Genomic DNA, 20,700 nt, shown 5'->3' on the forward strand with positions numbered 1-20,700 from the left:
CCCCCCAAGCCGGTCCCTCATCTCTCATTCCTTCATCGCTCTCATGCGTACCAACAACCTGATCAATCTGACCAGTGCCGCAGGGCAACAGGCGTTACGTGTCGGGTTCAATGGGCAGCAGGAATGCCTCGACGAGGGCAACGGCCTTGCCTAGCAGCACAAGCACAGCGCCTTTCATTCTGGCCTTCACGCCTTCACGCTGACCCTGCCAGCCCTGACGGCTCTGACCGTGACAGTTCTAATCCTTCTCAAACTGACTACCTCCCCCTCTGGAGCCGTTACTTCCCCCCCGCCTGCTCACATCCACCTGACCATCCAACTCATCCAAAAACGGTTCCCCATCGCTCCCCACAACACCGCCGAGCGACCCCGGCCCCCCATCCAACGTCAGTGGCCGATGCCGACTGCTACTGCCGCGGCCGCTACCGCTACCGCCCCGGCGGCTGCCGCCGCCGCCGCTGCCGCTACTGCCAGAGTACGACAATTTACTGCGCAGGGTCGCCTCCGCTTCGCTTAGCACTCCATCCTGAAAATGCGTGGGAGGGGAGGTACGGCAACATCCCGTAATCATGGTTTGTACATTTTTGGGGTATTAGAGAAAGTGGCTGAACTTATCAAAGGCGACTTGGCGTCGTCATGCGCCTTACTAGTCATCGAGATGAGGATGCTGGGAAACACCGAAACATTAAATTCATAGAAAAAAATAGAAAAGAAACCGCTTTAGGCGTTTCTCGTCCCGCCTACCTGTCTCCCCCCAAGGCATGAGACAAGCCACTAGTAAGATTTCAACATGCATGCACGACTACTGAAAAAGAAAATCATTACCGTACATTATCTCTGTCAAATTGGTTGAACAGGTAGTCTAGATGGGAGTCGGAAAGAGTCACGTGACGTGGCAGGCGGTTGCGCATGTGTGTACGGAAGGCCGTACGACTGATAGGGCTGCCCTCGAGACCTGCTGCGACCGGCAGGCTTCGGAGCGCTTCCGTGATGGCTTCCAGATCGTCACTGTGCTGCATCAGAAACGCCCTGTAACGGATAATCAGTTGACAGTTGGCGGTTGGAGGGTGAGTAGCTCGTTACTAGGATTGTGTCCATGAAATAAATATATTTGGCATTTTATGCTTCCCCTCATCCCCCTCGTAACCCCCCTTCATCCCCCTCGTACCCCACCCCAGCCCAGCCGCCGCCTCACCGCAGCATCAGGAGGTTCCTGGTGCCCTGCCGGGTCTGACGGAGGAATCGGTTCGTGAAGAACCGCAGCAGCGCGGGGAAGGAGCCCACAGCCAGGCCCACGGAGAGCGCCACAATCAGTGGGAAGGCCACCCACACCTCCTGTATGGGGGAGCGGAGACGTGGGTAGGTGGGTAGGTAGGTAGGTAGGTAGGTAGGGTAGCGACAGAAAGGGCAACGGAGTGGGTGAGAGAGATAGAGAGATGTTGTGGGGGAGGGGGAGGACGACTACTAAGCGGGGGAGGGGGAGGGGGAGGGGGTGAGACCTCCTATCCACAGTCCCAGCCCCACACACGACCGCCATTCCACATTCAACTAAACCCGCCAACCACTTCATAGCTCACCCACCAAGCGCAAAACCCACCTAACTCCTAAACCCTGATCTGCACACTGGCGCCAACCCGCTCCTACATCATCACCACCATCACCGGCATCACCATCACGCACCTCCACCACCACCACCACCACCTCCACCACCACCTCCACCACCACCACCACCACCACCATCATCACCGGCATCACGCACCTCCACCACCACCACCACCACCATCATTACCGGCATCACGCACCTCCACCACCACCACCATCATCACCGGCATCACGCACCTCAAGGCCGTGCTCCACGTTCATTCCGAAGAACGCCGAGGGCAATGTGGCCACCATGAGACTGATGGAGGCGACGCTGATCCACAAGTTGACCAGGATGATGTGGTTGCGAGCCGAGTCCAGCTGCATGCGATACGTCTCTCTGCTCCCAGGGAGGGGAGGCGCGGAAAGGGAGGGGAGGGAATGTGTATGCAGCAAATCAACACGGGAAACAACTGTGCGGCGACTGACGCTCGAAGCCGCAAACTGCCATACAAGTCCAAAGCGATGGGGAGATGGAGGGGGAGAGGGAGAGGGAGGGGGGAGAGGGAGAGGGAGCGGGAGAGGGAGGGGGCGGGGGGAGGAGGAGGAAACCCCGCGTAAGATGACGTGGATGGGGGCGTTGGGGGTAAACGGACCCATTGCGTCGATAGCAGAATTAGAATCTTTTCGCGCGGGCGACTTTGGCCTTCTGTAGTATTATCTCTCTTCTCCCACGCGACGCGTTGGGACCGCAATCTGTCAAGAGTCGCCAATAAAATAAAAACAAAAATAAACACACAAAAAAAAAATAAAATAGAAAAAAAAATATATATATATATAATAAGATAAACTAAGGATAAATAAAATAAAAATAAATAGGAATATACAAAATCAAGGATTTGGCGACAGCATCCGTTCTGTGAAGGATGCTCTTTCCCATTGGTTGAAGCTTCTAAGTGAAAGCCGCCCAACCAAACCATCCAGCTGGTCTCTAATCCCATGCACCTCTGAATGAAGCGTTGCCACCCAACGGAACTGCAACCACCCAACCACCAACCGAGTGGAATCCAAAAAATCCTCCTTCTCCAGCAGCGACCCCACAACGGACTGGACCTCGCGAAGGTACGTCTCCAAAATACGGGAGGCATCTTCCATGGCCTGTCGTACATGTACGTCAGGTCGTTCCGCGTCGGGGCGAGGAAGAGCGAGGAAATGCGTAATAAATTAAATCACGCTTATGTGTCATTATCAGCGATGAAAAGAAAGACACGGGAATTGCATGACAAGTTTTAAATACTTGCAGGTGCGGAAAGACACTAAAGGATTTAAATTAAATATGAAATGGAATGTAAAAACTCGGTGATGTTTGGGGTGATGGGAAAAGTGAGGATTCCTCGGGGAAGAAACCCAACCGCCAAACCTACCAACCTACCTAACCTCCAACGGTTTTTTCTGCCACAACCGCCAAGACAATTGCTTTCGCTGAACCTAGTGGGCCCATAGCCCCACCTGGTTTCGGAGCATCTCCCGCCGCTTCAACGGATCCACTCCAATGGTGGGTGTCAACACACCAAAACCCCCTCTGCGTGGAGCCGCCGCCGCCGCCGCCGCCGCCACCTCCGCTAGCGGCGGCGGCGGGGACGCGGTGACCTCCACAGCCCCCGTCCCCGCCGCCGCCGCCGCCGCCACCCCTGGCACCGCCAAGTCGTGCGGCGGCAGCTGCAACGGCGAGGAAGAAGAGCTGTTGAGCGACAGCAGCAGCGAGCCGAGGACCTCCCGATCATCATCCAGAAACTAAAACGACGGGAGTAGAAAAAGAAACCGTTGGCAGTTGGGACGTTGGTTAGGGTTTGGTGGCAGTTAGAGCGCGGTCGGCACGCGGCAAGGTGATCCCCCGGAACGACCTCCGTCCCGCAGTCACTGAGCGCCCCCCGGGGCCCAGTGCGGGGTTGCAGGGGTAGTCAGCCAGGGGCATGAGACAGGGTAAGCGGGTGGGGGCCTGGGAGAGGCTGAATCTGCTTTCACATGCACTCCACACACCTCTTCACTCCCCCCCTCCACACACACCCCTCCTCCCCCCCTCTCACCCCCCGTACCACCCATCCGTAACCCGCACCCGGTTTAGGGCGTCGCACGTCTCCCTCGCGTCGTTAAGTACGGCAGTGAGCATCTGGCGATACCCGCATTGTGGTTTCGGGGAAAGGGGCGGGAGGACGGGAACGCGGGTTTGAGTAGCAGTAGCAGCACTAGCACTAGCAGTAGTAGTAGTAGTAGTAGCAGGGGATATCATTGACCACACCCTGCCGCCGGCGTACGACATTTTCATTAATGCGGCATATATAAGGCGAATGCGAACAAGAGCATATCGCCCATTATTTTCAGCCGTACACAACTAACCTTTTCAAGTGGTACCAACTGTTGTACGGTAGACTCTCCGATACCGCCGAAAGGGTCGCCGTTACCCAGCGTACCCTCGCCACCGCCGCCGCCGCCTCCGAAACCATCTCCCAAACTGCCGCCGCCAGCGCTGCCACTGCCGGCCACAGCATCACCAACGATTCGGTCCACCATCCAGGTTATATGCGCCCGCCGTCTTTCGAAGTACGACAATGTCACGTGCAGCAGTACTTCCAGTACACTGAGCTCGAAGGGCACGTGCGGTTGAGCTTCAATGACCTGCACATACATACATACATATGTTCATGCAAACTCGTTGGGCACAAATACAAGCGACACGGTTTTAGCAAAATACGTACGGCACGTACGACAGACGCTTTTTCCATTTTATGTAGCGAAAGCGGGTATTAACAGATCAAGATAGAAATGGGCAGCGGCAGCTGTGCGAGAGTGGTCGCGAGTGTGAAGGATCGCCACAGGTCGAGATCTAGAAGTAATAAAAGGACGGGGAATGAGAGGGTTGGGCTTCTCTGTGTGTGTGGTGCTTTCTGGCGTCGTACACATGACTCAGAAGCATTTCCTAATACATCTTTTATGCTGCCGTACACACAGGCGCACTTTGCAAAGGCAAGGAAGGCCGAGGAAGCCGACATTTCCTGAACTTTGGCAACCCACCCATCCCAGGATATGACGAAAAAACACAACGAACAACACGCACACGTACACGCCGTACATGTCGTACTGACCAGTGTCATGGGCTTTATGATGTCATGGAAGTCCCGGTCGCGCCTGATGACGTGGCAGCATCACCCCCCCCCCCGAAATTGGATTGGCCGGGCCCGTGTGGAGGTTTTGCACGGAGCAGAGGTGGAGGTGGTCGCCAAGGACACCGAGGGCACAGCGGATGATAGCGGAAGGATTATCGCTTAGAACAACGCAAGTAATGCCTAGCGCCGTACAACTGCACTACAACTTGATGTCGTACAGGTTGGATGTGCTGTGAAGGTTTTATTCCGTACGAGATGAAGAACGCGCGATGGCTGACTAACGCGATGATGATGTACATAAATACGTGCGTGTGCGTGTTTTGTATGTCCCGTGTTCGGCAAACAGATGCTCGGGGGGGGGGGGGGAAAAGTGCACTAGCACACACAAACACACATCCCCCTCCCCCACCCCGGGTGTCCGCGCACCCAGCTCCCCCCTCCCCGTCTACCCGCACCCCTCCCCCAATCCCTCACGGCCCCGCCCTAGACGGTGAGCGTCCCCTCACGTGTTCTTTATGAGGGTGCATTGGTCTCGTTCAATGACCGCCTTGATGGCCTCTGTACGGAACAAGATCCGATCACCCCGGACCTGCGGGTGTGTGGGTGTGTGGGGGTGTGGAGGGGAGGGGTGATTGCGGGGGCGTGTGGGTTTTGGTGTTCAGGATTGGGTATGAGAGGGAGAAAATCAATTCAGGAGATTGAAATGATTGTGGTGGTTGCGATGACCGTGGTGGTGCTGGTGACGGTGATGGTACTCATGCTGGTGCTGGTGCTGATGGTGATGATGCTGATGATGAAGTGCAAAAAGCAAAGTATCAAACTGTCGACCGAACTCCGAAACAACAGCTGCATCCACATTCCACATCCCTCCCCCCAGTTCAACTCCTTCCCCACCTCCCCTTATTCCCCCTATGTCAACGGGTTCGCTCATCTTTTTCCACCTCCACACCACCACAATATGCCGTACAACGCCGTACTAGTCGTACCGCCCCGCACCGCGATGGTGGCCCGCTGCGGCGACAACCTGGAGTCCCGGGCGAACAGGGACAGATCCCGGGAGTGCAGGCCCAGCTCCGAAGCCGTAACGCCACCATTAGGTTCCAATGTACGACCGTCGGAGCGAATCACAATCACCTGCGGACACAGCGGGGGACGGGGCGGGGACGCGGGGTTTACAACCACCACAACCACCGCAACCACCACAACCACCGCAAACGCCGCAACCACCACAACCACCACAACCACCGCAAACGCCGCAACACAAAGCAAGGAGGGGTAGGAGGAGTAGAAGGAGTAGGAAAGAGGAGGAGCTCTGGGAGGGGAGCGAGAGCGAGTTGGGGGGTTATGGAAGATTGGCGCTCTGGGGATGTGTGATAGACCGGGGGTGGGGCCAGTGTGCTTTGGTCGGGAGCAAGGTTCCACCGGGCACCTAGAGCTCCATTTTGTACACCCTTCATAATGGGGTTTTAGGGTTTTATTTAATCAGGTTAACCTGATTTTATTTAATCAGGTTAACAGAATCTAAGTAGCCAAGTCTTCTTCAGGCGAGAACCTAAAAATCAACATAAATATATTATCTAAATTATATATTGAAATGAAAACATTTTTTAATATATTATAGGGAAAATTCCAATCGTACTAGGTAAATGTTTGCACTGTATTATGTCAGACACGGTAAGCCAGCTGCCGTATGCGTACGCCAACCCTTAGACCCTAAAACCCACCTCAAAAACGGTATTCATTTTCGCCCGGCCCAGGATTTCCTGCACGCATACGTTCTGAACGCTTGGGCCCGATCTCAGCACGTGGCGCTGCGTGGCGAGCTGCCGTACATTGGACGAGCCAGCGGAGCCACCGCCGCCATCTCCAGATGCCGCGGCGGCAGCAGATCCACCGGCATCGCTGCCAGGAGCGGCAGTGGCGGCGCTGCCGCGGCCGTTGCCGTCGACGCCGGCGCCGGCAGCGCTGCCACTGCCGCCAGCCTGCGCTGCTTCTCTGCCTCCAACTGAAAAGGGTTTTCGGACCGGAGCCGCCCGAAGAGCTCGTAACCCACCAGTGGAACGGTCTGCTATTTGGCAGTACGGCCGATGGACGAGCAGCGGGCTGCCGTGGGGCGTCGCCAACTGGACGCATCCCACAAGCTGCCTACGGGCGGGCTTGAAGATACCGGCAGATATCTCGGACAGAAGAAATGGGTTGGAAAATGCGGCGTCCAGCCAAGCAACTTTACCAGGGCCAACGCTAGCAGTCCATGAGGGGACGTGATAATGTAATGCATGAAGCTGTCTTCTCAGGTACTGGCTGTATGTCGGTGCGCGTGACCTCTGAGGTGACAGCGCATTCTTCCGAGCGCTCCAAAACGTGGAGATGCGCGGCGACCAAAACTGAGGGCTGGAACGCTCATCGGATTCGCAGCCAGAAGTGCTGGGCTCCCCGCCTCGGCCATGGACAGCGTGGAGCGCGTCAAGAATTTGTTGACAATAAGAAGCGCTCGAAACGCTAGCGTGCTGCACTGCAAGGCTCCCGTCGCCTGCCGCGAAGAAATGCAGCAATTCCGTTGCGTTCCGGCGCTGAAGCCGCTGGACATGATGCATATTCCAACCTACTCTGACTTATAGCACCTAAGGATGCAATCCTTATACATAGTAGCAGAAAGCTTGGCGACACTAATTGCTTGTTTCCATCCTCGCGGACAGTAGCGAAGCGTCACACTTACAGAGAAACACTGAATTCCTTTCAAGGATGATGCGAAATTCGCTAGGCCATGTGTTATCTTTCGCTTAAGGGCTACGGGATTCTGTGCAGACGACGTTAACCATGCACAATGATGTCCAAATCGTACGGGTTTCCTGAGCCACAGAGCAAATGCTTAATCACAATCATTTAAAGCATCATCAAGCATCTTCCACAACTCAGCTACAGCCATTTCGGCATCCAGTCGCCTCTCCCGTTCCGCATTGCACAAACAAAATACAGTGACATAACGAAGGATATCCACCCAGAAACTGATCAAGACTGATCAAATGGCCAGGATCCCGTGAGCTTAATGTTACACAGCAACGCGAAACCGAAAAAAACTGATGCCGTACGTGAGCCAGCTAGTCCAATCGAATGCTCCAATGCAGATGAGATCACCCTGCCTCCATATCCAAGCGACCAATGCCTGCACGCAAAGGGAGCCAGAAATTTGAGAGAATGTCCATTCAGCGCCGTGTCGGGTGTCGGTAGGCTTGGTTAAATGAGTACCTCAGCCATTCCGGATGTTTCATCGCGTTTATTGCTCAAAGTACTAATGAGCGAACCTCACTAAGCGTTGTATAGCACATGTCCCGATTATGACCCCTCCTTCTTGGTGCCACTAAACCTACTAACGAACTCACTCGGGAAAACCTCCGCCCTCCGTGTCCGCCTCAACCCGACAGCGAGGTTAGCTTTCAGAAACTCTGTCACCCACGAATCTGTCCTCAACGCCATGGAGCCTCGTCCACCCTGCCTCAGCTCCAATAGGTTCCAATCAAGGGCTCCAAGCCCTTGCCCACCTCGTTCCAGTGCTGCCTAGCCTCTCTAGCCTAGCTGAGGCTTACCATCGATAGATCCTAAAACCTACCTACCAAAGATTACCTGCCTAAAACTAGACTGCACAGGACTATTTGCATACAAGGAACCCTTCCAAGTTTCTTTTCGGCCCATTCGATCTCGAGATGTAAGTGTGCCCATATCCCCGCCCGCCCGCCCATGGCTCACTCGCACGGCATACCTCTCCACCTGCGGGTGTGGTTGCGGCGTGGACGTGCTTGCAGAGATGTGCAGAGACGCGGTCGCCCACTCGATTGGCCCCCGCACCGGCCACTGGCACACGGGCTTGTCGCGCCCACATGCAAGAGTGCCTCGCGACCTGGACAGCCGCCGCACAGTGCTGTACCCTTGCGAAGCGAGATATCAGAGACGAGGGGGCGGGGGAGGACGAGGGCGAGAAGCTCCTTCCTGGAGGCAGCGCAGGCACCTCTTATCAGATGTCGTTGACGAGGCCACAATCTGATCACATCACACGCAAATCACAGCAGCAGTCCCCGCTAAAACAATGTGCTTTGCGTCGCTCCTGGCTGGTTGGGCCCGCCCCGCCCCAGTCGTGTATCTTGCTGCTCCCCTCGCCGGTTGCTCGCCAGGTTGCTCCTCCGCCTGGGGCCCCAATCGCCTAGGTGTTACCCTGTACTGACCTCCCACCCTAAGGCAGCTCACTCATGGAAGCAGCTCCTCTATGAGAAGACAACTCACGACCACCACCGGCCCTACCAGCCGACGAGCCTCTTCGTGAGCCAGCCGGAGGCAAAACGTCACAGACAGACCGTGCACCAGAAATAGACTATTTCCAAAAAAGAAGACATTCAATCCGTGCTACTGTTAGCTACCAGCCCCCATAAATGAAGAAAAACATGTGCATCATGTAATTTTTATTATTCTTATATTATACAAATCGCAAACAATATCAAATTGTTTTCCTTGTGCAAAGATGAAAAGGAAAGGATGCTTCTTGGATGGCAGCAGCCTCTGCCAGGCGCTTCTGCCTATGAGCCCGCCTCCGCCTGCGGCGCTAGAGGCGGCGGTTCCTCGAACAAGCAATCGTATATCGCCCCGGCGGCCATACATAATGCCATCAACCGGCCCAGTGCTCGCCGCTGCCCCGGCCGGCGCCGGCTGCTACTGAACAGCAACTGCCGCTGCTCGCGCTCGCGCTGGTCCAGGTCCGGCCCAACGATATTGAGGAGGGCGCCCGAGGCACAGACCTGCGCCTGAACGTCGGGAGCAGAGAGCAGACGAGCCAGGGGCGGCACGGCATCCAACTCCCTGCGGCCCCAGTAGAGGGAGAGAGAGAGATCGGGGGTGGGCACTGGTAGTGAGACAGATCCGGCCATGACCATGAGCCATGTCAGGGAGGGGCAAAAGAGGAGAGCAAATTGTGTCTGGGGGGCCCGATCCGCAAAAAAGGCAGGGAGCAGCAGGCTGCAGGCTGCAACTAACTGCCTAACGATTCTGATGATTAGATCCCCTGATTGGGGCCTCCGCAGCTGTAGCGGACCTGTGGGTACATGTGTGTGCGAAAGCTAGCGGATCATCTCATGAAGCTGCTAAATCGACAAATAAGATACACGGCTTGGAGAAAAAGATAGCAAAGCCCACCAGACACTGTGCAACTATTAGCCCGTTTAAGTCCGTTTTTCGCCACGCCCTGTGCACGCAGACTTCTAAACAGGTTTGCGTGCTCCATACCATACCAACAACCGACACCGTCGTCGTTGCGCTGGTCTAGCTCCCCCAAAAAAGCGAAAGGCATCAAATGCCACTTTATAATACTTTACGGTTACGGCTCTGCAGGTACGCGTCAAGAAAACTGAGAGCCGCTCCGCACCTGATGATGAGCCGGCTTGCAACTTCCCGCGACACGTTTTGCAACGCCCCGGCGGCCGAACCGGAAATTGGTAGCATGCCGTTGTGAAGCAATGCCACGAGCGTTGGTATGCTGCCACTAGCGCGTATGTCACTGCGGTGAGTGTGTGTGCAACAATGGGTGCAGTGTGTGGGGGTAAATACAAACGTTTGTTTGTTTGTTGGTTGGTTGGTTGGTCGGTTGGTTGGCGGCAAATGGACGAGCATGTGGAAGTTTTTGGAGTGGAGTAAAGAGTTTGTTCTCTTTACTCCACAAACAGCAGCGGAAAGGAAAGCGTGAGCGAGAGGGAGCGGTTGGGCACCAGAAACCAGATGACCCTAAGTTCAAGGTCAGTGTAGGAGAAAGGAAAGAGTCACACGCAGCCAGGGCCGGACGAGTTGGGCCGGAGATTTTTTCAATCTATACAGCCGTTCGGCGGATTTAGCGGCTCTGCGTTTCGTTTTCCCCGCCTCCAAATGGGCCGTGCGGTGGCGGACCTTACTTCCCTGACCCATCGTGCCAGGGGGCCGGCCACTGGCGAATAGCATCAGCAGCATCAGCATCAGCATCAGCATCAGCAGCATCAGAAACCTGCCATCTGGGTCAAGCGCCTAAAAGGTTTACCCAGTTTTCAGTTTAATAAAAAGTCGACACTGGCTTGCGTTGATTACGCGAATTCATTCGCAGACACCCGTCTTCCAAGGTTCGGACGGAGTAAATTGCGACCCGACGAGTAGTCCCCAAATCATGATGCATGGGAAGGCTTACTTGTCCCCCTCCTGAGGAACATCATGATACCCTCCTGGGGCCACCTCCAGGTGGTACGGCCCGCGTCCTTATGCGCTCCACGGAATGCTCACCGAATGGCTTCTGCGTAGGAAGATAGGTTGTGCATGGCGCCCACCGCACGTGTCACGACCTTAGCGTTTGGTGACGTGAGGAGCCCTGCCAACACCGCGATGCCGCCCTTCTGATGCACATGTCTACAAGAGCGGGAGATACGGGGATAACAGGGTCTAACTTCGCCTGAGATGACATAGATGCTACGCAGACCTGAATTTTTTTGCGTGGACCCGCTCCTTGGAGCATGTAGACAAGCACGAGAAGCAGTTCTCCCGTCTGCTGATTGTCGTGATCGTACCTCACCCATGCGGGCGTGCATGATAAGGCCATGTCGTTGAAAAGCGTGCATTAAATGTAACAAAGCAAAGGCGTAACCCGGGATGCTCAGTTGGGCCTTGCGTCGTTACATTGCCCCCCCTTTAGCAATGGACGTCCGCGGCCATTATATCGAGCATTGGAGCCATCCCACCTCACGCATTGTGCGCTGGTTTATCCATTACCCATGATATCGCTTTCTGCGATACCTGCTTGTTGTCAGAATCGAACCACCGACCCGAAGATTTCATCGGAAGTCGTGCGGCCCCGTCTCGATACCATTGTAACAAAGCAAAGGCGTAACCCGGGATGCTCAGTTGGGCCTTGCGTCGTTACATTAAATACCCCAGGCATACGTACCTGCGGCCATCCTCCTGGAAGCAAATGCTCTGGATGGCGCCCGCCGCGTTAGCCTGCAGCTCCTCATCGTCCTCCATAAGGAAAAGCAACAACTGCTGCACCCCAGGGGTCTCCAGTAGGGCCTCGACATTGTCAATTTCGTAGCACACATTCAGCAGGACGTTTGAGCCTTCGGCAGCGACCCGATTGTTGTGTGGGTTAACCAGGGCGCTTACAACACCTCGAAGGCCAGCTGGGCCAAACCTTATCCGATTTTCCTTTTTACGTGAAAGAATTTTCAAGGCTCGAAAGAGGAGAAGCATCCACGTTGCGTCTCTTCGGACAACGCCATGCTGCAGCATATCCAAATAGACCTCTACAGGATCTTCTTCGCTGCTCGTGTAATTTGAGCTTGTACTAGGATTGTCATTCGCATCGACGAACGACTTAAGTGCAACCTTCACCCGAACCTTTGAAGTTTCCAAGGATGGCAGACAGCTCCTGAACAGATTGGCGACATCCTGCATAAGTGACACAATTATAAGTTTGAACTGTTAAATAATACGTTCAAAAGAATGCTAGCCAAGGTAAGGCGTTTCATGAAATAATGCTGACCTGCGACGACGCTGCTGTTGCCCGCTTTACAAAATTATGCCGCGAAATTGCTGTCATTATTAGGTGTGCAGGTTTCATTTTGCTACGTCGCCTTCTCATGTTATGTTACAAGCTCGAGAGAGCTCGTAAGGCCCAGGTCCCCCGTCCCCCGAAACCCTGTTATCAGTCGATTACTACTGCGTGTTCTGATGGCCCTACTGCACACAAAATGGTATTGCGGCATACTTATATTGTATATTTTGAGGTACTGTGAGAGGTATTACGGCGAGCCTACAGCGATCAGCTTCCATGTTCCATGCGTTGACCCGGGTATCTTATTAGCAGCGCATGACGCTCTTTGGTTACCGCAAACCCGACACCGCCGACCGGGTCCATAGCGAGCATTTCGCTATCCTAGTCGTCACTAAAAACGGAGCTCCTCTCAACTTGTCCATTAGATCATAAGCGCGTTCGGTGTTATGGCACATCAATCCTGCTGGCTCTAGCTTCGATGGGCCCCTTTGCCAAACCTGCTCCATATCATATCTCAACACTTCCAGAACCACTTCTGATCACCTTATCATACGTCAAATTGGTGGCAAGGGCTAGACGGTGCTCCTCCCGAAATCATTGGGGTGTGTGTGTGTGTGGTTGTTGGTGATAAACCTAGCTACCTGCAACGTTTACACTTAATTACAACCAGTCTAGATGGTTTCTAAAGACACCGGATGTGATACACCAGTGAAGATGTAGCCATACGATGTACGACCCGTACAAATGTACAACAACATAAGCGGAAAAGTCTCGGAAATAGCTGCTTGACCCAATTGGATACCAGTTTATTCAGAAATACGCAACTGCTCTTGCACGTTGCACTACTCTTAGCGTCCGCAAATCTACCTGAATAATATGCGATTCAGGGACAAACCCGCACCTGCCAGCTGCGTAAGGAAGGATTTATGTAGTTGAACCAATATGTAATCTAGGGCAATGACTAAGCAACATGATTGAGGCCCCTAATTGTTCGGGTAGTCCCGCTCTAGCACTCGAAGAGCCTTTGCTTGGCCCATACGAGGGAATGGAACGTATTTGGGCTTCAAACGCCGGACAGCAACGGCCCGGCCTAGGCTGTTCGTTGCCAGTGCGGGTCCTTGCATGCACATGCACCTGATCTCTCGATGTCCATGAAAGTTATCGAAATCGTAATATTCTTAATTGGGTGTTGTTGATGAAAAGCCTATGGAAACTCATGGCCCATTATCATATCCAGGATATGATATCCTTTGGCTAACGGATAGGGAAGCAGCGGTCCCTTGCGGTCGTAGAACTCAGCAATTAGCGAGGACCTCGACGCAAGACTCAGTAGAAAATAAGAACGGCGTAGGTAACGAACGAATGCTTCCATTTCGTACTGTACAGCCGTGAATTGGCGGGACGACAACATGCACCAAGCCTTCCACTTACTGATCTAGTTGGTGTCGGTTCTGCAAGACTACGGACGATTTGCATGCTTTAGCATAGATGCCATAAACGTAAAAAACTGCACATTGACTTTAGTGGCATCATTTCACACCTGTAGGATGCAACGATCGCTGAGAACTGTCATTTATCTTGGCAGCCCATTATACCAATACAGGGTTGATTAGATGTATGCTTAGCCTTGAAGGATGCGAGCGTCTCATGTGCACATTGGAATATGACTTGACTTGCTCGAAGACCCGGGCACACCATACCACACAATGTCGGCGTCTTCCTCGTCAATATACTGGAACATCTGGCATCTTGTACAGCAAGTTCCTGTTGGCACAAATGGCCAAGCGAAAGCTTCTATTCGACGCCGTCGCCTGCGTGCAAAGGCCTACGCCATCTTACTGGACATGGCGGAGGTCAGCATTACGGCTAGGCCGAAATGATAAGGTGCACAGTTCCACATGAGATTTCAACAGCCTGGTCTGTCCATGCTCCATGCGCAGGAGCCTTACCCGGACGTTGCTGAGGATGAACGGCAGCTAATTAACGTGCAAACAGCAACAGAGGTGATCGACATCCACTATTTTCCTGTTAAAGGATGCTGCGCGCACTTCCCGCCTCCCAGACCCCCACTCCATCCATCAATGCCACAGAACACAGGTCGTTGGCATCATCGCCGCACGCGTATATCAAAAACGTTCTCATGTAGACACGACCTCTCCATGCTTCAGCAGCTAAAGCTCCTAGTAACCTTTACGCGACCATGGAAAGCTGCACTTCTCACCAAAGACGCTTCCCAGCGCTAAAACGCCGTGTGGTCACTCTTTTATTATACAAGTGCATTTTCTACAGGAATTGTTGCGGCTGCGTTCGGAGGGTCGCCACGGGACGGCCTCCCAGCTGTCCTGGCGTCTGGACCAGCTGTCAGAGCTCCAGCAGCAGCAGCAGTGAGTCGGAATCCCTTTCCCGTCTGCTGCGTTGCCCTGCCCTTCTTACATAATTCCCCCCATCAGGGCTTCGCATCAACTCCCCCGAATATTGCGGCCTCCTTCCCTGATTCCCAGAAAGTTAGGGTAAAGAAGGAGAGAAAGGATGACGCGATGGCCCTTTTTCAAATTTTCTTGTCTTGAAGTAGACTCCGGTGGTCTAGGGGACTCCGGTGCACCCTGACCGCCTCCCCCGTGTGGCTGTACACACAGCGCCAGCCCAAAGTATCGCAAAATATACCCTAAACGACGTGTCATCCGTTAGGGACGAGCGCTCGCACGCGCGTTCGCACTCGCTCTGCGGACGCTTTTGTGACCCAGATGCCAAAAATCCCCCTTTCAGACCGGGCCATGGCGACCTCACCCGGCTGGTCTCCCTCCTGTTACACCTTCGGGGACTTGGCGCCACCGCCAGACGCTTTGGCACCGGCACCCAGATCGATCCCGTCATGATGGCCCCCAACACGGGTCTCACCGGTCCCGATGCCTGCGAACCTGAGTCAAGCCTGACTCCCTTTCATGGTCTCGGAGCGCTGGGTGGCGGCAGCGATGGCGGCAGCGGAGCCGCCGCCACCGCTGCCGTTTTCGACGGCATTCCGGTGTGTCAGCGGCTACGGTTGCTGCCGCCGCCGGTGCACCCCCGGCGCGCAGCCTCCGCCGGTCAGGACATCTACAGCCCGGATCCCGTACTGCCAGCGCCTTCCCCATCGCCTCACCCGCCGCCGCTGCACTTTCTCGCCTCAGCCCGTGGGCCCCTGGACTCCCCGACCGCTGCGGCGGTCCGGAAATTCACACCCGCACCTGGCGGCGGCGGCGCCGCTGCCAGCGGCGCCTCCGACTCCCCTCTCGACACCAGCTGGTTTCCCTTCCGGGACTGCGCCGGCCAGCCTCTCCTGCCGGCCCTTGATGCCCCCCTGGAGCAGCTGCTATTAGGTCGGACTGTGCTGCAGTCGTGGGGCCCTGTACGGACGGCGGATCCAGCGCCGGCGGCGGCGGCGGCGCTCTCCAGGATTGCTGACGGCACGGCTAGCAATGGCGTTGCAGCCGGCGCCGCCGCCGGGATGACGCCGGCGGTGGTCTCTGGGGATGTGCCGTCCGTGGCTCCATTGCTTGCGGGTCCCTTGAGCCAGCAGACACTGGTGCACACGCGCTTCCATCATTTCAATCCGCTGCTGCTGCGATTGGATGGAACGCGGTCGGAGTGCTTCAGGCTGCAGCAGGAGGAGGCCAACATCTTCACCGCGGCCGCGGGTGCCGCCGGCGCCGCCGGTGGCAACGAAGAAGACGGATCTGCACCCGCCGCGGCTGCGTCTGTCAGCAACGGCAGCGCCGGTCTAGGGCGAGGACACGAACACGAGCTGTCACTTACAGATGTACCGGTGCCCTTCGCGTTAGCTTCGCTGGGACTGAGCGCGGATTGGTCCGGGGCTCTTGGCTGCTTGCTGCCGCTGCCGCCGGCGGCGTCGGCGTCGGCGTCAGCGACATGGTTACCGTTGCCGCCAACGGCATCCGCGGGGACGGCATGGCCGGCCTGGACACAGGCCCCAGTACATGCCAGGACTCGAACTGGTGACCTGCCGTCTCAGCCAAGCTTGACATTTGCACCTAGCGGCAGTGTGTCTCTGGGCGCTGGCGACGGCGGCAGCAGCACGAGTTGGTTTCGGATCCAGCATCTGGGGGCCTCCGGAGGGGTTCCGTTGGTGGTTTCGGAGCAAACGTCCACCACCGGCCAGTCAAATCGGTCGTCAAGGACCAGGGCCGTGTCGATAGCGGCATCGGCATCAGCAGTGGCGGCAGTGGCGGCGGCGGCGGTGCCGCCGTTGGGGACAGCTGGGTGCCGCAGCACCGAGGAAGATGAGGTGTTGTTGTACGACGTGGCGGTGATGGCACTCCAGGGAGTGGGTTCGGCGCTATGGATGCTGCGCAATGGCATGATCAGGTGAGTTTTAGACACACACACGCACGCACACACACACACATACATACATACACACTGTACGACGTGGCTGTCGCAGAGGTTAGCAGAAACAGGGATGCTAGGACAGGCAACCACGCACATTGGTTTCGTGCCTCATATAATATGAGTCATATTCCATTCCCTGTTTTCATCGTCTTATCTCACATCGTTTCCTCTCTCCCCCGCAGGTCACATCGCGTCCGTCTGACAAGTCAGTCACGTCTGCTGTTTCAGGTCTGTGACACAGGCGAGCTGCGATTGCGGCTCGGGGCCTTCGTAACGGCGTACGGCACGTACGGCACTGCCTATCAGGCTGGCTGGGGGGAAATTTATAACCAACAGCAACATCAACACCAACACGACGAGGCCTTGGCGGCATTCGCAGATGCCGTACGGGAGCTTCTTGCGTTGTACGACAGGGAGCTACAGGTGTGTCCGGTGGGGGGCCAGTGAGGAAGGGATGCGGTCATGGCGGAACAACCCTCGCTTCTAGTAGCAGTTTGTTAGTATGTTTACCTTTTTCTGAAGCGATTCCCTACTCGTATTACCGGTATACTGCTCTTTTTGTTCTGTCCATATAATATCCTATTTATTATGTACGATGTATTTTTGCTGTCGTTGCTGTTGTTGTTAGATGGTCGTGGGTGCATTCCCCGTACCTGCAAACCTAATACGAGCCGGGGGCTCAAGGGCTGATATATGATATGATATATTAATTTTTTAATTGTACTATTCTAATATATACAATATTGTTATCCTTATGCCGGTCATCGACGCTCCCCCCGCTGGCCAAAACCCATGGCCTCAAAACCCGATGCGTCAGGACCTCGCCGCCTGGCACAGGAGCGCCGCAGCGTCGTACGGCAACCGCGCCAGCGGCGGCGGCGGCGACAGGTACGGCATCGCAACCCCTTTCTCCTCGCTCTTGAAGGACCCCAAAGCTCCCTTCTCCTCGCCGGCGTCGCGGACGGCGGCTGTACGGAGTCAAGGGTCCGACGCTGACGCCGCCGCCGCCGCCGGCGGTGGCGGCGGCGGCCTGCTTGGTCTCCTGCTATGCCTCGCGCCCCTTCGCGTCCATTTACAGCGTCTCGCGGACGCATGCATGTGCGTGCCTGATCCAGGGTGGGTCCCACCCCTCCCACTCGGGACGTCAGCGGCGGCGGCGGCGGCGGCAACAGCCCGGTCACGAAGCGTGCTACGTCGTGGGGATGACGACCCAGGTACGGCGGCGGTGGGTTCCCTGACGCCGCGCGGCGCGGCGGCGGTAGCGGCGGCAGCGGCGCCGCCGCCACCGCCGCAGTTGGCGCCGTCGCTGTGGCAAGTGTACGGCTTTCCGCAGGGTCCGGAGTTGCTGGACCGACTGCACGCTTCCTTGATGCAGGTGTGTGCAGTCTGGGGCAGGTTGGGAGGCCCGTGTCCCCCTGGCCCTTTGCCTCTTGACCGTTCCGTATCCCCGTGACTTCGGGTTCGCCCATTTCCACACCACCCGGAGGGACCGGGGATTTACCCTGTCGTCAACTTACCCTGTCGTTAACGTAAAACACATGCCCTGAATCCCATTATTGGTATTATAATCCTGTCCTCCTACACCTCGTCTCGCCGCGGCCCCTTGAATCCACCCCCCACACACATATATACATACATACATACATACACTCCTTCCTGGGCCCGCAGACCGACCACGCAAAGACACCTCTCCTGCGGCTGCTTTTCGCTGCCGCCAGTATGCCGTACGTACGGCGTGTGAGGGCCTGGATGTACGACCCGCTGCAGGGCAGCAGCGGTGGCGGCGCCGCAGCCGCGGCGGCGGCCCCGCCGTCACCACCGGCTTTCGCTGCTGCTTTGCAGAACTTGTTGACGGCAGCGGGATTGCAGATGCGGTTGTTGGAGGAGCTTTCCGGGGAGCTCGGTGACATTGCGGCCCGGTTTCGGAGGATGGCGGCAGCGGAGGTACGTACAGCAATCTGTGGGCACACATCGCAAGTCTCATTACCTAAATGCATAATGGATCGGATATCTGCTTTAAGTCGTGTTTTCCCTTGTAGATGTACTGCCTACGCCTTCTTGTTCCCCACACGCGTGTCTGTCTGTCTGTGTCTGTGTAGGCGGAAGAGGCACGACTCATTGCACAGCAGTACGACGAGGCATTGGCACCCACATCCACCCCCGCATCAGCTGCAGCTGCAGCCGCAGCTCACCAAGCCTCTGGAGCCTCAGCTACAGCCGCCGCCGCCGGACCCAGCGGCAGCGGTGGCGGCATGTACCTGGGCAATCCCGCCGCCGCCGCCGCGGCGGGCGGTCCGCCACTGCCGGGTATCCGGGGGACTGACTTGCTCGGTGGTGGCGGCGGCGGCGGCGGCGGTGGTGGCGTGGGTAGCGACGGTAGTGGAGCAGGAGCTTATGGTCCGTGTGGCGATGAGTTCAACTACCCTATCGTGTTCGGGCTGGAGGCCCTTCAACAGGTCGGGGGGGGGGGAAGGGAAGGGAAGGAGGGGGAAGGGCGGGGCAGGGAGGGAGGGGCGGGGAAGGGGCGGGGCAGGGAGGGAGGGGCGGGGAAGGACAAAACCCCAGAGGACGACATCCCAGAGGACCAGATGTGCGAACCGAACGCCCCGCAATGTGTATGTGTGTGTGTGTTAAGGGGGGGAGAGGGAGAGCTGGAGCTGGGAGAAGCTCGGGAAGTGCAGCCTAGGCTAGTAACCCAGTGCGACGGTGTGTGTGTATGTGTGTGTGTATGTGCGTGTGCGTGTGCGTGGTGCTCAATTCGTAAGCTGCAACCCACCATGTCTACTGTTCCCCCGCCCTTCCCGTGACGGGTGTGTGTCGTACGCTGCGCGTACATGCGACAGGTTTCGGAGGCAGCGGCCGCTGCAGCCGCCGTGCGCGAGTTTGAGCTGACCAGCTTGTTAACGTTGCTGGACCGACGGCGGCAGGCCGCGGCGGCGGCGGCCGACCAGAGGGTCCTGGCGGCGGCGGAGGCGGCGCTGGCGGAGGCGGAGGCGGCTCGCGCCGTCAAGGCTGCCGCTGCGCAGGAGCGGCGGCTGGCGAGGTCGCGGCTGCTGGCGGAGCAGCGGGCGGAGCTGGACGAGCGAGCAGCAAGGTACGACAGGGTCCCGTACGGCGATGGTATCGTACCATGGCGTGTTACCCTTGCTGTGTCGTGCAGCGCTGGTCGCGATGGTCGTGAAAGTCCAACGGAGTATAGCTGGGGTTTGATACAGTTTCGGTTTTGGGGCGACGACGTACGACGACGTACGGGCGCTCCATTTCGGCGCTGCAAAGGTAGGAGGTGGAAGGAGACGCAGAGGAGATCACCGCGACCGGTTTTGTTTTCGCTGTCTCTTAGAGTAATAGTTTCAAGGGATGGCTGTCTATTTTCATATTTGTATGTTTTTTTATTTGTTTAATTATTTGTTTGATCGACAAATAATTTCTCGTTCCATCAAGATGTTGAAACACAATTTCGCGGGTGGTTTTTTTGTTTTTTGGCCGGCAGGGCCCGGGCGGAGAAAGAGCGCCGTGTTGCGGAGGAGCAGGCCGTGGCGGCGGAAGCGGTCCTCCGGGAGCACAATGAGGCGGCGGCGGCGCTGGCAGCCGAGCTGGCGCGTCTGCGCGCGTCGTACGGCGGCGCGTCGTACAGCGAGAGCGGCGCCGCTGCCGCCGGCGCGGCGGTAGCCGCGGGCATGCTTCTGGTTGACGAACGCGCCGCGGCGGCGGCGGCGCGTTTACGGCGGTGCGAGTGGCGGGAGGCGCGGATGGCGTTGGCGGCGCGGCGGCGTCTTGTATGGCTGGTGAGGTCTCCGGCGGGAACAGGAAATCGGATCTCACGTGGTATTTCAACCTTTCAACCGGGGGAAAGTTAAGGAAAACACACACACACACACACACACACACACACACACACACACGCGTGAACATGCGAATTCCTAAACTCCTAAAAGGAAACGTAGTCGTACGTCAAATTTCGGGTGCGGCGGCCGAGGGCCGCATTGCCTTCTGGCCGGTGTGTGATGGGGGGGGGGGGAC

The 20,700-nt window shown here is 56.6% G+C and overlaps 4 protein-coding genes across 4 annotated transcripts in view; 1 reads left to right on the forward strand and 3 right to left on the reverse strand.

Annotated features, from left to right (window-relative positions):
* VOLCADRAFT_95162 (uncharacterized protein) overlaps window positions 1–4,269 on the reverse strand; it is a gene marked incomplete at both ends in the record, with an annotated part of 5,079 nt that extends 810 nt beyond the window's left edge. Inside the window, 8 exons of the mRNA XM_002954363.1 lie at window positions 302–526; window positions 831–1,029; window positions 1,196–1,335; window positions 1,681–1,713; window positions 1,840–1,981; window positions 2,639–2,739; window positions 3,091–3,300; window positions 3,979–4,269. Of these exons, the coding sequence (XP_002954409.1) occupies window positions 302–526; window positions 831–1,029; window positions 1,196–1,335; window positions 1,681–1,713; window positions 1,840–1,981; window positions 2,639–2,739; window positions 3,091–3,300; window positions 3,979–4,269 (1,341 nt within the window). The remainder of the gene's footprint in view (window positions 1–301; window positions 527–830; window positions 1,030–1,195; window positions 1,336–1,680; window positions 1,714–1,839; window positions 1,982–2,638; window positions 2,740–3,090; window positions 3,301–3,978) is intronic.
* A 978-nt stretch (window positions 4,270–5,247) lies between these two features.
* Window positions 5,248–7,339, reverse strand: VOLCADRAFT_118703 (uncharacterized protein; the record flags this gene model as incomplete). The annotated part of the gene is made up of 3 exons (XM_002954364.1): window positions 5,248–5,334; window positions 5,742–5,879; window positions 6,470–7,339. The coding sequence occupies 3 exons, from the start codon at window positions 7,337–7,339 to the stop codon at window positions 5,248–5,250; spliced, it is 1,095 nt and encodes a 364-aa protein (XP_002954410.1).
* Window positions 7,340–9,310: 1,971 nt separating this feature from the next.
* On the reverse strand, window positions 9,311–12,194 carry VOLCADRAFT_95164 (uncharacterized protein; the record flags this gene model as incomplete). The annotated part of the gene is made up of 4 exons (XM_002954365.1): window positions 9,311–9,590; window positions 10,153–10,284; window positions 11,031–11,153; window positions 11,689–12,194. 4 exons carry the CDS (start codon window positions 12,192–12,194, stop codon window positions 9,311–9,313), a joined length of 1,041 nt encoding a protein of 346 aa, XP_002954411.1.
* Window positions 12,195–14,000: 1,806 nt separating this feature from the next.
* VOLCADRAFT_95165 (uncharacterized protein) overlaps window positions 14,001–20,700 on the forward strand; it is a gene marked incomplete at both ends in the record, with an annotated part of 14,172 nt that continues 7,472 nt past the window's right edge. Inside the window, 14 exons of the mRNA XM_002954294.1 lie at window positions 14,001–14,147; window positions 14,235–14,297; window positions 14,584–14,678; window positions 15,133–16,656; window positions 16,863–16,908; window positions 17,060–17,103; window positions 17,518–17,568; window positions 17,606–17,796; window positions 17,829–18,055; window positions 18,349–18,417; window positions 18,523–18,624; window positions 18,780–19,136; window positions 19,524–19,774; window positions 20,171–20,465. Of these exons, the coding sequence (XP_002954340.1) occupies window positions 14,001–14,147; window positions 14,235–14,297; window positions 14,584–14,678; window positions 15,133–16,656; window positions 16,863–16,908; window positions 17,060–17,103; window positions 17,518–17,568; window positions 17,606–17,796; window positions 17,829–18,055; window positions 18,349–18,417; window positions 18,523–18,624; window positions 18,780–19,136; window positions 19,524–19,774; window positions 20,171–20,465 (3,462 nt within the window). The remainder of the gene's footprint in view (window positions 14,148–14,234; window positions 14,298–14,583; window positions 14,679–15,132; window positions 16,657–16,862; window positions 16,909–17,059; window positions 17,104–17,517; window positions 17,569–17,605; window positions 17,797–17,828; window positions 18,056–18,348; window positions 18,418–18,522; window positions 18,625–18,779; window positions 19,137–19,523; window positions 19,775–20,170; window positions 20,466–20,700) is intronic.

The sequence above is a fragment of the Volvox carteri genome (genome assembly GCF_000143455.1).
Source record: "Volvox carteri f. nagariensis unplaced genomic scaffold VOLCAscaffold_42, whole genome shotgun sequence".
In the NCBI taxonomy this organism is placed as follows: domain Eukaryota; kingdom Viridiplantae; phylum Chlorophyta; class Chlorophyceae; order Chlamydomonadales; family Volvocaceae; genus Volvox; species Volvox carteri.